General features: G+C 42.5%; 2 protein-coding genes across 7 annotated transcripts in view; both read left to right on the top strand.

Moving 5' to 3' along the window:
- Nucleotides 1-4,463, top strand: part of ACTN2 (actinin alpha 2) — a 67,049-nt gene extending 62,586 nt beyond the window's left edge. For 4 of the 6 annotated variants that reach the window (XM_035899713.1, XM_009644119.2, XM_009644120.2 and 1 more), the window contains 3 exons: nt 673-738; nt 1,612-1,770; nt 4,239-4,463. In XM_035899713.1, coding sequence (XP_035755606.1) covers nt 673-738; nt 1,612-1,770; nt 4,239-4,397 — 384 coding nt within the window. In that variant the 3' untranslated portion in view covers nt 4,398-4,463. The remainder of the gene's footprint in view (nt 1-672; nt 739-1,611; nt 1,771-4,238) is intronic. The other 2 variants (XM_009644123.2, XM_009644122.2) reach the window with 1 other exon arrangement.
- A 6,610-nt stretch (nt 4,464-11,073) lies between these two features.
- Nucleotides 11,074-16,265, top strand: part of MTR (5-methyltetrahydrofolate-homocysteine methyltransferase) — a 54,474-nt gene continuing 49,282 nt past the window's right edge. Inside the window, exons 1-2 of the mRNA XM_009644117.2 lie at nt 11,074-11,209; nt 15,898-15,933. Of these exons, the coding sequence (XP_009642412.2) occupies nt 11,074-11,209; nt 15,898-15,933 (172 nt within the window). The remainder of the gene's footprint in view (nt 11,210-15,897; nt 15,934-16,265) is intronic.

The following is a 16,265-nucleotide window of genomic DNA, read 5'->3' as shown; positions in this document are numbered from 1 at the left end:
ACAGATATGGTATTGCCTGTAATATGAGCAACCTCCTTTTATACAGGGTCTTCAGCTGACCTCCTTCTAAGTCTTCTAAGTCTCATCCTTTAAGCGGGTATGCACATCTCTCTGCTGTAGTCCAGGTCTTGGTAGCCTGCCATCAAAAGGAAAATCCCTGTGCTTATTTCCCATGTGTCAGCAGACAGCTCTCATAGTGTGCCTTGGAGTGGAGTATTGGAAATAGTCAGTGATACACTATTTTCAGACTGTTTTTAACTATACTTGTAGTCACTATAGCATCCCATGCAGAACCTGTCAAAGACATTTCACATCAGGGAGGCAGCTTGAGCATCTCCTGAGTTTAACTAGTTTAGTAACAAACTTCTCCTTGCCCTTCTCTTTGTCTTCTCTGGTTGTGTTCTCTGTATTCTTGTCTCGTTCACCTCCTCTTCTCCCTTCTCTCTCCCCTGACCTTTCCTGATGTTACTTCTTGTGGTGAAAATGTCTGTTTCCTGTGTGTAATATGTTAGTTACTTCTTCCTCCTTTAAAACCGATGATGATTCTGGTGATCTGCTTGGGCATACGCTGGATCCAATATGGCAATGGTGTAAACTTGTCATCTCTCTGGAAATCGCCTTGGATTCTTCAAACCTTCCCTTCTATATTCCTTACATTGTTTTGGTCAATAGAGGAAGAATGGATTGATGGACCATGATGATTTCAGAGCTTGCTTAATTTCAATGGGTTATGATTTGGTATGAATTTTAAGAAACAATGGCAACTGATTCTGCTTGCAGCTTATAACATTAACCACAGCAACACTAAAGCTTATTTAAATTGACAGAATACTAATAATATAATTTACGCTAGAGATACTAGTTTCTTGTTTCTTTGCTTTTTCTCTATTTTCAAATGGTTGAAAAGGAAGTTAAAAGTGAAACTAGACACTTGAAAACTGTATTTTATGGTCCACTGCATTGCTCTCTGAATTAAGGAAGCTTTAAAAGTTGAAATTAACAGTTATTAAATGATTTTTTTTTCCTTTCTCCTTTGTTATCTGCATGAGGAAGAATGAGTTTGATGCTATTTAATTCTCATAAACTGGCTTTGGGGGTTGCATTTGCTTTCCTTCACTCTTCTAAAAATTTCCCCCAAATTCACCCTTTTTACTAGGAAAAAAGGATTAGCCTTAGTTGAACTGTCCTATATTTGGCACAAAATTTTCAGAATTGTTTCCCTTTCTTAGTTCATTGCTTCTTGCACTGTTGTTTCACCTAAATTACAATGGGTATAGGATGGGGTAGAAAAAGAAGTGTAAAGTTAAAACAAGTTAAACAGGCATTGAGGGAGGGTGGGAGGAGGAAGAAGTTGCAGAAAGTTAATTGAAAGGTACATACTATGTATGCAGGACAAAGAATACATTTTTCAAAAGCACCGAGTCCTTTTTACAAAAGAGGGGTGGGCATTTAAGATCCTAGATTTCATTGACTCTGACATTTATATTCCTAAGTGAGGAAGATGTTTAGAAGACTTTGTAACCACTGGTCCCTACTGGTTCATGAAAGACACGGGCTGTTGGTGATTGATATTACGGTGATCATTTTTCTTTATTTTGGATTCTGTGAAAGGGTGAAGCTGAGTTTGCTCGAATCATGTCTCTGGTTGACCCCAATGGGCAAGGAACTGTCACTTTCCAGTCCTTCATTGACTTCATGACCAGAGAAACGGCAGACACAGACACGGCTGAGCAAGTAATAGCTTCCTTCAGAATCCTGGCTTCCGATAAGGTCAGTCATTGTGCTGCTGGCTATAAGGATTCAATAGCTCTCCTATTCAGCCCTTCTTTGCTTAAAGTCTTATACAAGCCTTTTAGTAATAGTGAAGCTTTGTTTTCAGTTTGTAAGACTTCAGAGAAAGCACTTGCCTTTTCTTCTTGTTTGGAACCAACACTCTTAGCTGAAATGGGTGCAGAATTGAAAGCTTGGTCTGTATACCCTCATATCACAAAGAACCAACATAAAATTAGACGTCTTAGACAAGACTTAGACAGTTTGTCTGTATAATAGATATATTGTATATCAGTTTATTTCCAAACAACAGCCTTGATTAGAGGGGAACTAATTTTGCCTTTCAATACAGAGTTTGGCCCTCTGGAACATAGCCTGGGTCAGTTGCACAAGACTATACCTAATTGTGAGCCACATTGTGACCCAACAGCTCATTCAACAGGGTGATGCAATGTGGTGTACCCCTATTCTAGGAGGAGCAGGAGGAGGAGGCCTCCTCTAGTTACTGGGTACATGGCGGAAGCTCCTGAATTTGCCATACTTTCCTCCCCACAGCCAGATCCTCTGGCCAGTGAGTAGTGTATGAAGATGGAAGCAACACAAGAGCTTCTGGAGAAGTCAGGGCCATGGAACAGTGCTGCCAGGAAACCAGTCCTGCGCTATGGAGAAAGATGAGATCACAGCAGTACAGGTTTATTTGCCCAAACTTGCTCTATTGATCTTCTCATTCTGGCTGTTTGTATTGATTTTTGTGATCTCAGTTACTGAGGACCACATTCTGAATTCCAGACATGTTCTCAGTAGGAATTCATGTAGAAGATCCCCCACAACATCCTTCTGTCTAAATTGGAGAGCTATGGATTTGATGGGTGGACTGTTTGGTGGATAAGGAACTGGCTGGATGGTCGCATCCAGAGGGTAGTGGTCAATGGCTCGATGTCCGGATGGAGACCGGTGATGAGTGGTGTCCCTCAGGGGTCCGTACTGGGACCAGTGCTGTTTAATATATTCATCAATGACTTAGCGAGATCGAGTGCACCCTCAGCAAGTTTGCAGACGACACCAAACTGAGTGGTGTGGTTGACACACCAGAAGGACGGGATGTCATCCAGAGAGACCTGGACAGGCTGGAGAGGTGGGCCTGTGTGAACCTCATGAGGTTCAACAAGGCCAAGTGCAAGGTCCTGTACCTGGGTCGAGGTAACCCCCAGTATCAATACAGTCTGGGGGAAGAAAGGATCAAGAGCAGCCCTGCTGAGAGGGACTTGGGGGTGCTGGTGGATGAAAAGCTGGACATGAGCCGGCAATGTGCACTGGCAGCCCAGAAGGCCAACCATACTCTGGGCTGCACTGGGAGAAGCGTGGCCAGCAGGTCGAGGGAGGTGATTCTGCCCCTCTACTCTGCTCTGGTGAGACCTCACCTGGAGTACTGCGTCCAGCTCTGGAGCCCTCAGCACAAGAAGGACATGGAACTGTTGGAGCGGGTCCAGAGGAGGACCACAAAAATGATCCGAGGGCTGGAGCACCTCTCCTATGAGGACAGGCTGAGAGAGTTCGGGTTGTTCAGCCTGGAGAAAAGGCGGCTGCGGGGAGACCTAATTACGGCCTTTCAATACCTAAAGGGGGCCTATAGGAAAGATGGGGAAAATCTTTCTAGCAGGGCCAGCTGTGACAGGACAAGGGATAATGGTTTTAAACTGAAGCAGGATAGGTTTAGACTAGATATAAGGAAGAAATTCTTTACAATGAGGGTGGTGAAACACTGGAACAGGTTGCCCAGAGAGGTGGTGGAGGCCCCATCCCTGGAAACATTCAAGGCCAGGTTGGATGGGGCTCTGAGCAACCTGATCTAGTTAGCGGTATCCCTGCTCACTGTAGGGGGGTTGGACTAGATGACCTCTAGGGGTCCCTTCCAACCCAAAACATTCTATGATTCTACGATTCTAAGATGAAAGCCAAGGTCTCAGGAAAAACTGGTTTTCATTAAGTTGCTATTTTAAATAATGTTGCCTGTTAACAGAGGGTATCCGTCTTACCACAAATGCAAACCATTAAGAGCAAGAATACATCTTTCATTACAAATGTAGTAGGACCTTGAAACTAACAGGATGCAACCAAAAATGTGTCTGCCCTGTCACCACGGAAGGGGCAGTAAGTGCACTTCAGAGATATTGACTGCCTGTCCATGGATGAGCTGCATCGGTAGCAGTCTACCCATGGCTGCATGGTGCTTGGTAAGCTAACATACACAGTCACATATCCTGAGACTGGATTTTGACCTAATCAGGTTGTTGGTCGGATTGTCCTCTTCAACTCATCGTTAGGGATTGAATTTACAGAGTAAAATATTTGGTGTCAAGAAAACAGGCAGGATGTCTGAGTTTATCAGTCACAACTACAGAAAATGAATGTATTTAGTGTCTTTGAAGAATACATACTGAATTTGTCACTCCTTTCCCCTCTCCCAGCCTTATATCCTGGCAGATGAATTACGTCGAGAGCTGCCTCCTGAGCAGGCTCAGTACTGCATCAAGAGAATGCCTCCATACACTGGCCCGGGTTCTGTTCCTGGGGCCCTGGATTACACCTCTTTTTCTTCAGCACTGTATGGAGAGAGTGACCTCTGATTCTGTAATCAGCCGTATTCGTGGTAGACACTAAAAATACCCAATTTATTGCCCAGATTGCTTCTCAAAAGCCTTGACAAGCTGATTTAAAACCGAGTTTTACAAATACAGTAGGTACCGTCAGTGTAAAGTGCTAGTAACTAGTGTATATTACAGGGTGTGGCATGCTAGATTTTGCGTTGTTTGTTTTAGGTTGTCTGCCTATACAATGCTAGAAAATATATTAAAAACTCGCAAGAGATTGACTTTGGAAATATCCATTCAGAAAATAGAATGTAGAACCTAAGAACATTGAAACTCACAAAATATTTCTCCATTTTCAACATGTTTCAGTGCTGTATGTGCTTCTTTTACGGTGTTCATAAAACTATGTTAGAAGTCATGCTTTTTTCTTTTGTAGAGCAATTACTATTTTCCTCTAACAATTTCTGATTTTCTATGCTTCTACTGGTGGAATTTAATAAAATATTAAAATGCAGTTTTTCAGGGAAGAAATATATAAACCAACTAAACTACTTAATTATGAAAATAACCCAGAATGCTATGTTTTTGTCTCTTAAAGATGGTTTTCTCTTATCACAAATTGCAGGTTTAGAATTCTCTAAGCAGTACTTTTCTTTTAAGCCTTTAACTTTTACAGCTGAGGGAGTACAACTTTTATAATCAGAAATAACAAGGAAGCTAATTGCACATGAGCTGTTTTGTTGTGAAACACTCATTCTTGTCTGTGTTGGATGGTCTTTGTTTCTCAGTATAAGCAAGCCAGTCCCTTGTTGTATTAGTGGGCATGGGCAACATTTGTCTCTATCCTGCATAATGCAAAATCCCATCTGAGAATATGTAGCGCGGTTGTCTTGAAGCTTTAACTGTTCAGTGCTCGAATTAGGGTTTGTCCTGAGTTCTGCTGGATCGCAGGCAGTTCTGTGTGTATTCTGCTCCTGCGCGCTAGTTGTTGTACTGTTTATTTTCCACCTTGAGAAATGATAGAGAAGTAAAAGCAGTAACTTTTTTACTTGAATCCTACCGACACTGAGGAAATGCAATGTAATCAAACAAAACCATTTACAAATGGTGAAGTGAGCTGTGCAGCCCAGTGCTATTAAAGCAATGATGTGCCTATATAAATAAAGTCTGCTTTTCAAAACCTTATGAGACTCTGTCATTGGCAATTATCTAGTGGTTCTCTCTAAGAACTGGAAATCTTTCTGAACATTAAAGGAGGTTTCACTCTGCTACAAGTAAAGGTTTCAAGAAGTATGTCATGCATTTCTATACACTGTGTTTGCAGCAACAACAGTCGCCCTGTGTTGGGGGGACAGGTATAGCCTCATGAAGTGAGATGGAGCTCAGAATGACTGGGACAGAGTTTCCATTTGAGTTATCTGAGCGCAGATGTCCACAGCTCATTAGACTCCTAGCTTAGATTGATTTGAATGAGACTTAGGCACTAATTAGGCACTAATGCTTTTGAAGATGTTGGCCTTAACTTTTTTGTATCTCTCTTCTTCCTTGCCTGCAGCTGTTAAGTATGTAATGATGCTTCCACTGGCCTTTGCTTTGAAAACTGTGCGTGATTTAAATTCAGTCCTAAAGCAGGCACCCTGCAGGTAAGCTGCATGTGGTGGGAGCTGTTTCAAAGCAATCCCAGAGGAGACAGGCAGTGACCAAATACCCCTTCTCCTCTGCCTTGTGTACAAAGGCCAGCAGAGGACGTAAGAGAATTACTAGGGCTAGAATCACATCTCCTACTGTGTGTGTGCAGCCTTGCACACGGCCAGAAGCTGCTGTGGCCCCTGCTGATACTGGCATGGTGCAGCACCATCTCTTTTTGTGATGACAGTGCCTGTACAAACTAAGTCAGGAAGCTCTGCAATGGGATTTCCAGCTAAATGACTGCTGGGCTGGCTGAATCCTATTAAAAAATAAATCTGTATATCTCTCATTGTCACAGTTTAATGCAACTGAAAGAATAAAACATTGAGCTTCCAAACATGGCACAAAAGCAAAATCTCAGTGCTACAGGCAGGATTATGCTAAAAATTGGCAGAGGCAACTTATATCTGACACTTCTGTTGGGTGCTGTTCATGTTCTCTACCTGCTAATTTTTATATTGTGATATTCTTCCTATTTTTAATAATATAGAAGAGACTTCTAAACTCCTCCTTTAGCTAAATGTTCTGTTGATCAAAGCATGTGAGAGAGAATGTTATCAGCAGCATGAGAAAAGACTTTTGCAAAGTAATTTTTTCATTCCCATATTAGGTTTCTAATTTCTGAAGTAGAGTGAACAGAACCAGCAGCAGAGAGCTGCGGGAATGAATTACCCATCCGTACTTGCCTAAAAATGTTATACCATATTTACTGCTTTAATATGTCTTTCACATAAAAAAAAAAGATGTATCATAACGTTACTTCACTTAGCATCAATTATTTTTAGGGTACCTAGATTAAATAAGCAAGCTGCGTTATTTTACCCTGAAGTGGGTAAAATTCAATGTTTTTTAAAATATTCTGTGGTCAAGTTCCAGGGCAATTGGTTTAACAGAGATTTCCTTTTCCTCTGAGGCTCCATTTTTAGTAGGTGGCATTTGTGTTTTTCTGTAGAATCACTCTGTTCACACTGGGAATCAATGGCTTCAGTAGCATTTTCTGTCTATGCAGTCCTGGCAGCAGACAAGTTTTACAGTAAAAAAAAAGCACAGCAACTGAGCCCAAGGTAATGGATGTGCCAAGCACAAGGGCCAAATGAAGGTTCAACAGGTGAAGGTACGGCATTATTTTGATGATTACGTGAAGGAAGGAATGAAAAAAAGTGAGCTTGACTAGGATTTCATATTCTAAGCTTCAGAAGAAATTCCTCTGCCAATTTTCTGGGTTGGGGAAATTTCATCAGCGTTTGTCAGACTGCTTTGCACAAATTTGATTATCAGCATATTGCTTTAATTACTTGGAAATCAAATACATTGGATCAATGTCCTGAGGCTATTTTAACACCCATCCCTCCCGCATCTACTTGCTCCTTGCTCTTCTATTGCAAAACCTGGCCAGTTTATTTGGCCTCAATTAATGGAAACTTTCTTCCCTCCAAGATACCTGTTAATGCTTTATGTGAACAACACTCTTTGAGCACTGACCTGGGGAGGAGTGGTTATTGTGTGTGTGCGCTCCTGAGCTGGAGTCTTCCAGCTGGTGACAGCTGCCTATGCAAGAAGCTCAGGCCAAGAAGAGGTCTGGCAGCAGCCCATGAGGACAGCATCCCGTTTCAGGCTTAGCTAGTCTGCTGTCAAGAGTGAAGGAAAAGAAACATTTGCATAAGTCGCCAGCAAGTCGTGCCTCGATTGGGACTGAACTGTCGATACAGGCACACCAAATTAATGTAACGTAAAAAAAACATCACAGAAAAAGCATCAAATGGCTGTATCAAACATCTTGCTCAGAGCTGTATCCTGGCTCTGACGGGTACCAATAGCAGGCACAATGGCAAAGTGTAAAAGCGAGGCAGTGTGTGGCCATGTGTGCCCAGAAGAGCCTCCCAGCTGCCAGTAACTTGTGGGTCAGAAACTTAAGGAACACTGTGCCCGATGCCAGAAACATAGTCTGTTTTGCTGCTAAAGTAGTATCTTCTCCAGGACCTCTTTTTGTGTTCCTCTCAGTGGGACCCACAATGTTCCTCTAAGTTTTCCAGCAGGCTATTGGATATGCTTGAAAAAAAGGTCTGCTCTTTGTTCTTTTATCTTCTGCAAACTGTTCCTTGAAGACTTTTTGGTTTCCCTTATTATCTGTTTATGCTTAACCTGCCAGAATTCATAATCCTATTTTCCTCATATGGACATAGTGCCAGCTTTCTGAAGGATGCTTGCAAAATGCAGGCAATCCAAGAGAAAGAAAATCCTACCTCCTGTGAGATAAAAAAACAAAGAACCCAGTCACAGTTTTACCAAACTCTTTAGCAAACCTGATTATTTAAATGAAAATCAGACACCCCATAATGTTAGGTGGAAGCCTGGGTGGGCAAGATGAGTATGTATGGCAGATAAAATGCTGTCGGGCACTACATCCCTGAGGTCCAATCTCCTTACCTTGTGATTAAACCAGAGACACAGAATTTAATACTATGCAGCCTGTTCAATAACAGCCTTGCTGTTATCTGTGCATTGTCTAGGGACAACACTCCATGACAGTTCTAACTTTTGGCTTTGTTATTTGCGAAGTGCAGGTGACAAGGCCTGATTTGCCACAGCAAGCTGGCAAGCAACCGTACTGCCCAGCAAACGCTTTGGCCACTCGAAAATAGTAACTGTCATTATCTGAAGTGACTTGTGGAAGAAGGGGCTGAAATGTTACTATTTTGATATGTGAATAAAAACATATAAGTATCATTACATTCTTTAGCCATTGTATTAATTTCATTTTCCCCCATTTTTAATTTGCATATAGTTGCATATGCACATGTGAGAAGGTGAAAATATGCTTATGGCAAAATCACAAATGTAAGCTTTATATAAAAAAAAGACAACACATTTTTTAATACTTTTCAATCTTCTCCTTAACAATCAATACATTTCTGTCAGCCACCTAAACTTAAGATGACTGGCCCCCATACACTCCAAATTATATATTTTGATTATGTGTGTGTAAAACCCTTTGTTCCATCAAATATGAATATCTGGCTTTTTCATTTTATTTCAGCACAAAAAACCCCCAAAACATTCATTTATTATTGACCCCAGCCCTGCCACTCTCCCTCCTCTGGGAGCTTGGGCATTTTTTCTAAGACTCATTGCTTCTTCAAGCCAGACCAAGAACCCAGCTGGGCTTATTTGCAGAGGACACTTGACTGGAAGACCTACAGGGGAACAAATACTCTGCCAAAGTCCTTTTGGAATAGCTCCTCACAGCAGCTCCTAGCTCAGAGTCATTGCCCTTTTTATACTGGTGGCCTTTAATTGAAGTGTTCCTCTGCAGACAGGATCCTCATTAGCAGTGGCCACTCATTTGCCTTTTCTGAGGAGACGCCTCTCTTCCTGCGAGCTTTACTGCCTGTATGTATATGGAAAGACCACATGGAAAATGAAGATACAAACCATGGATTATTCCACCAGCACTTTCTGGCATCAAATTCCAGGTGCCTGCAGTGAGGTTTAGCTCTACACAGCAGAGAGGGGAGAGGAGAGTTAAGCCTGATTAGCTGACTCCCTAGCTCGTACCCTCTTCATGCCCTCCTGGCAGCTTGGCCAGCTCCCAGTGTACCTGCCCTGCACGCATACAGAAGTGCAAATAGGAAAGAAGGAAAGCGGAGGTAATACAGTGTATTTTCATGAGCCAGAATATACAGGGAGACTGTGGGCACTCTCCCATCTACTTTTCCCTTGCAGGCCTCTGATGGCTCCCAGGAGCTCAGGGCACTGACAGAGACTCCATGAGATGAGGGACCATACAGTCTGTAAGACTGCTCCTAATCTTAAGGAACACTTGGGAAACTTACTCAGAAATTGCTAGATGGGATGTAGTAATGCTAGTAGAGACTTCTGAAGACTTGTCAGCAGATCTTAGATGCTCAATACATGTTATTCTTTACAAGCATAAGGCCCAAAAGTAAGTCTTTTAGTTTGACAAGGCAAAAAGAGACGTAAAGAAATAAATCAAAGGGGATTATTGCAGACTATGGGCTACAGAGAAACTTTTCACTTCCACATTGAAAACTAGCCAAAGGGTAAGACCTGACTGGTGTAAGTAACCAGAGGGTGGAAACGTTAGACCTTTAGGGTGACAAAGGACACTCTAGGCATGTTTGTTTTCATGTTGATTTATATTACTGATAACAGAAGGGCTCTGCCCTAGAGCGGTGTTCCCTGTCAGTGTCTCTTGTTCATGCTGTGGTTACCACTTGCAGATGCAGGAGCTGCTTCTTCCTCACAATTTAATTTCTGAAGCTTGGGTAAGATTTAGAACCAACACCACCTGTGAGTATTTCTTCATATCTTAAGATATACAAGAACCTCAGCATTAAGGTTCTTTTCTGTCTGGTAAGTTTATATCGTTATAACACTTGCATATTTCTTTCATTCAACATTTTGATTTGAAAACAATTTGCTTTATTCACAGTTAGTATTTCCAGCAAAAGCAGTTCTCTAGAAGGGTTTGTATTTCTGCAACTGGTTCCTTAAATTTGTTTTCTAGCTCATGTCTGGGACTGAAATCCCTGCCCTGAACTCATCGGCTTCCTGCTCCCCTCTCTGTTTCTGCTCTTCTACCTAGAATGAATTGAACACATGAGTGGGGATAGCATTGCTCAAACCACTTTGAAGACAGAGGAGACTGGGGCTGCCTGCAGAAACGGTAGAGAAAACATCACTGGTATGTCTGTGATCATTAGCAGTTTTCACAAAGGCTTGAAACCTAGGGGGTTAGACTTTAAAAGAAATTGAATGAACGAAGCAGTTTCAAAGCCCTTTAAAGGAAAGAGGATTGCCTATAAAACATGTTTTTCCAACAGAGGGTTGGTAACATACAGGACTGTTTGTGTAAGGCAGAGGAAGCCAAGTAGGGTGCTCATCTTTCAAGGTATTTTATGCAGAAGGATTCCCTCTGCCCTTGCAGAAAATCTTAACAGGTTCGCTGTTCGATGAAAGCAAGCTATATTAATAGAGGCTGTTCACTCCCTAGAATGGAGTCATGACTGACAGCCGGGAGCACTGCTTGAAGCTGTCCAATGCTACTAGCACATTGGATAACCTGCGCATGTCCCTTTTCTCTGCCCTGCTGTGCTACGTCCGTGCTACCAGGATGCAGATGGCTGCACTACTTGGCTGTCTGTACTTCTCATGTTGTTCACCTTTCCAAGTTGGCCAAACCTTTCTACAGTCCTCCCCATTAGACACCTTCTCACAGATCTCAGGCTGTGTTGAACAGAAACTGATGTGCTTGCCAGGTGGAGTGTCATCCCATTTACAGTGCACAGGCAGCAAAAGTATGCCTATGGCTTGTGCTCTGATAGCCCCTAGCTCCACACCTCCTACCTGTTAGCCACTGAGATGCACTTAACCCAAGCCCATGTCCTTGCCCCTTGCTTGAGTTATGTGGTAGGTGTACTATGGCTTGCCCAGTCTGCAAGACTTTCTGGCTTGACTTTGTCACTGTCTCATGGCTATGGATTGCTTAGTGATCACAGGGCTGTGGGCTGAACCTGGTAGCATCGCCAGACCTGCTCTTCTTCTTTGGGTACTGTGGGATAGCCTCCTTGCCTGTCAGGTTACTGCTCCTGCCTGCCTTGCCGTCACCCTCACGCCTACCCTGTCACCAAGGCCTGCTGGTTCTCCTTCACAGGGCGAGCCCTGCAGCCTCCACTGATTTTTGAGGCACTGTCTGTTGAGCAGAGAACTTCATAAAAGGCTTGCTCTAGCCCCTTGGCTTGTGGATGTCTGGCAACACGGGCAAGAAGCTCTGACAGCAAGTAAGAGATGAGAAGGTACCTTTAGAAACCTGTTTCCATAACCAGTCTGGACTGATGCAGGGCAGATATCCTGCCCTGGGCAGGGACGGTGCAACTCGGCCGCGCTGGTGGGGAGAAAGAAGCTGAGAATCTCATCTGCTGAGATGAATTCTCATGTGCTGAGAATCTCACACAACCATGGCAAAATGTTTTTTCTAACTCTCTGAGCCCAGTGTTGAGCAAGTTTTCCTTGGTGCACACATTTAGCTGCACATGACCTGGCCCCTTATCTCCACTTCCCATGCTATCACAGTGCAGCTGGCAAGCCTGCACTGGCTCTTCCTCTCTCTTCTATGAATTTGATGTGGATGCCTGAAAGGTCTGCACTGAAGGCTTTAAAAATGCTGCAAGATTTCATAATCATATGAAGCCTGTAATAAATGGAAAGCTGTTGGCACAGTTTGCCTTGCGCAGCAGTACGGATAAACTGTAAGGCTACACCTCCTATTGAATTCCCACTCCTCTTCATGGCGGCGTTTCAGCCCTCCTAGGCATTTATACACTTTTTGATCAACACAGATTCTCAAAAGAGATGCAAAAGGTTACATTCAGTTCACTTCAGTGTGTTTGTTTTCACTGTGCTGGAGACTTCAAGCTTTTTTTAAAGTAGGGAAGTCCAAAATCTGTTCTATGGCAAGTAGAATAAATTCACTGACATTCCTCTAAGCTGCATATGTTTAATAGGCTGTTTTGACATCTGGAGTGTGTTTATAATCGATCTTGAAACAATCAGCTTTCTTTTGGTTTCTCGTAATATTTCGATCCTAGAATAGTTAACATCATAATTTGACTTTAATGGAACAAATAATTTGTATTTGGATCACAAAAAATCACCGTCTGAGTTGTGGGGCTATAAAATTAGTTATTAAATAGAAATTGTAATTCTTAAGCACAGAGGAAATTCTGAAAATAAAGAACAAGTAGCGTAACTTAGTCATCCAAAACAGAGCATGAATCCAGCTGCAGCAAAACAGCACCAGTGGTAAGTAACCTTCCAGAACAGAGTGCCAAGGGCTGTGCTCTGAAATCAGATTCATCTGTTCTTTCTTTCAGATTTCTGCACGGTGCTGTGAATGCTTCGCTGTGAATCCTCTGAAATACAACTGTTCTTTAGTAACCTGAATAATCTCACTGTTCTTGTTTAAATAAGGATTAGTTATGTGAATAGCCCACTGGGAACTGCATCCTCAGGAATAAAGGCAGATAATATGGGAACAAAAGGCATATTTTTTTAATGAATATTATGGAGGTATCTAAAAACATACCCAAAAGCTAAAAGAGTGTGCTAAACCCCTGTGTTTGATCTTACACACGCATAAGGCAAGTATGTCATTTGAATATACGGGTGTGCAAGTAGCACTTGTGGGCACTGGTGAACCAGATCCTTGGCAGTGGGAAAAAAATCAAAATACAACAATGGCTTTGTTTGCTTCAAATGCTACCTGGTTTTAAAAAATGTGTGAGAGTTTAGCTGTGTGTGGGAGGAGCTGAGGCAAGTGGTAGTTTGAAAATACCTTCAAATATACTCGAAATTCCAGAACTCGATCTGACTTAAAGATTTTTATTTGCTGAGCATATTAATTTGGATTTATAGTTTAATCCCGTAGCAGTTAGGATGATGTTAGCTTCACTGAAGCACCACTTATAACCACCTTCAGAAACCAGGATTCTCAGCATGAAGGTAGATGTTTGCATGAATGATACGATGCCTGCAACTTATGTTTAAATAGGACTAATTCCCAACAGTGTTAAGGTCAGGTTTCTCAGATGCAGTGTCCTGGTTTCGGTACCTTTGCATTCACCCTTCCTTTACTCCGTTGCTCCAGCTACTCTAAGCTGCTCCTGGTGTTGCTCTAAATGTATGAAGGGGAACAGTATTTTGACAGCCTAATTTAGTAAAACAAGAACACCACTCTGTAAGACAAAGAGAAAGCACTTTTCAAACTTAAGGGCACGCTCGCTGCAAATCCTTGAAGGCTTCCTGCAAACACACCACGTATTAGAGCTTCTCAAAGTAATAGTTTGGAAATCTTGGTAGCTGCAGGTGTGTGGCAGCCTTGGGATAGGGACGTGCACCGGGACCGTTAGTACTGCACAGTACTGTCATCACTGAAACTAAACCAAGGAAAGGTTGTTCTAACATTGCAAAACATATTAGGGTTGAAGTTCTGTGTCGATGCTCCTTTGCTGGATGATCTAGTTTGATAATTGCTACCCTTAATTACTCATTCCTCTTCCCTTGAAGTGTATCTTGCCTCAGCTATGCTCATTCAGTTTTACAAACTCCAGTTTCACAAGCGGGTTAAAATGCAGCCTGTGACTGGGCGGCTGCTGCCCTCTCTCCCTGCTGGCTGCTCCTACATCAGCTCTGGACACCATTCAGCTGCAGACAAATTGGATCAGAGACCTGTTCTCACTGAAAACTGACCTTTAAGAAAGAATAGCTACCACCTGCACAAGGAATGGTGAAGAAATATGAGGATGGGGCAGGGTGGAATTTGGTACTGCCTTTTCATGGCACCGCACAGTCAAACTGGCTCAAACTGGTTGCAAAACTGCAGAGTAAATGGGATATGTGAAATGATCCTTTACAAAAGCACCTTCAAATTTTCAGCTCTTTTTTTTTTCCACTGACCTACTTTGCAGCAGTTACACAAACAACTGCATCAGCACATGCAAGGACGTGCTGAGCTGTGGTACAAAGATCTGTTGCCACAAAGCAACTGTGGAGACAGTGAGCTTTTTAACCTGAATTGCTGCCAGAGAAAATTTTCATAGTGTTATGTGGCATGACAAAAAGGTTGGAAGTTGTCCAAAAGTCAAGCAAGAAAATATGCACCCTAAAATCTCTTAATGAACAGTTCTCAAAGCATTGCCTATCTCCGTAATATATGCAAATTATGTGTAAAAGCGATAAAATGAAGCAGTCTCTAAGAGTAACTGACTTTTGCTTCTGTTTAGTGTATTCCACTTCTGTCATTATGCTTTTAAAGTTCATGGGTTTCCAGACCATTGCATCTTACACAGGAATTTTGGGACATGTTTTTGCAGTGAGAGCTTGGGCTTGAACCACTGCAATGGTTTGCTGAGAGGCAAGGTCTGCTCTCCAGTCATGTCTCCTGGCATTCAAAACTGGAGCATGGCCTCTACAACTCAAGCTGGACTACTATGTAGCTGATTTGTAAGCTGCCTATATTTTTTCGGAAGCTGAATTAGACATATCTATTATTTGAACACAGAGCTACATTTTAATGCAATCACCATTGACCAAAGTCACAGCTGATTATAGAAGTTCCCAGATCGCATTAGACTCAAAGGGTTTGTTGCCAACTGGTTTTGTGTCTCAAAAGAAAATTCAAGAGTAAACATTTAGCCTTCAGGAATCATCCGCACTGAAGGCTTTTAGCTCATTATTAGTCTCCTAAAAATTTTCGAGGGAAAATGCAGAAGCTGTTACTAAGTTTGGTACATGTAGCAACACATACTCTTAGTTGGTAAAAGGCTTCACAGTTGCTGCGCAGAGCAGAGACCTAGGTGCCTGAAGCAAGTTCAGTTCATTCCTGTAACACAGAAGCAGCAGCTTCTGCATCTTCCCCTACAGTATTTGCTTTGCTTGCCTGTTATTGAACCAGCCAAGGGAAACAGGAAAGGCTGGACAATACTCCATTTTATGGATAACTTCTTTCCGTATTTTAACACTGAGCTAGTTTAAATGACAATGCTGTACATGTTTATTACTGGCATTTGAATTACTGACACTTTAAAGGAGTGCAGATGTTACTCCCTTGAGCTATTCTGACTCTTGGCAAGCAGGCATTCGCTGCTTTGCAGCTGTACACACAAGTATCTTTTAAAGTGCGAGTCCTTAGATAAGGACACATCATCATGGAATGTGGAAAAGAAGTGAAACTTGTGTCAAAATAAGCCACGTTTTACTTGTTTTGTTTGATTGTCATGCAAACTGTGCCTTGATTTGCTCAATTCCCTTAGTATAAACTTGTTTCCAGGTGTACATGGCCGTAACGCGTATCCATACATCACTGGTAAGTTCGATTTCCAGTTTAAGGCGTATCTGCATTTGTTTCCTCGAAACACTAAGTCCTTAATTGCAATTCAAGTGGGTTTTGGCATTTGAGAGGCTTACTTTCCCCTTCATCCTCCCCCGAGGGGACAACTCGTTTTGTTCAGCCCTGCCTGGCAGCAAGAAGTATCGCCCACGAGGGCACCTGAAGCTATCGGCATTTAACGTTAGGAGAGTTAGAAGAGCAGGCTTTGCTTTCCCCAACCCGCCCGTCCTCAGGCCGCAAAGGCAAACCAGCTCGCGGGGCGGGTTTTCAGCCTGCTACTGCGGCTGGCGACCCCATTCCCACCCCCC

The sequence above is a fragment of the Egretta garzetta genome, unplaced genomic scaffold (genome assembly GCF_000687185.1).
Source record: "Egretta garzetta isolate BGI_Z169 unplaced genomic scaffold, ASM68718v1 scaffold118, whole genome shotgun sequence".
NCBI classification, from domain to species: Eukaryota; Metazoa; Chordata; class Aves; order Pelecaniformes; family Ardeidae; genus Egretta; species Egretta garzetta.
This window is presented reverse-complemented; position numbering and strand designations above follow the sequence as displayed.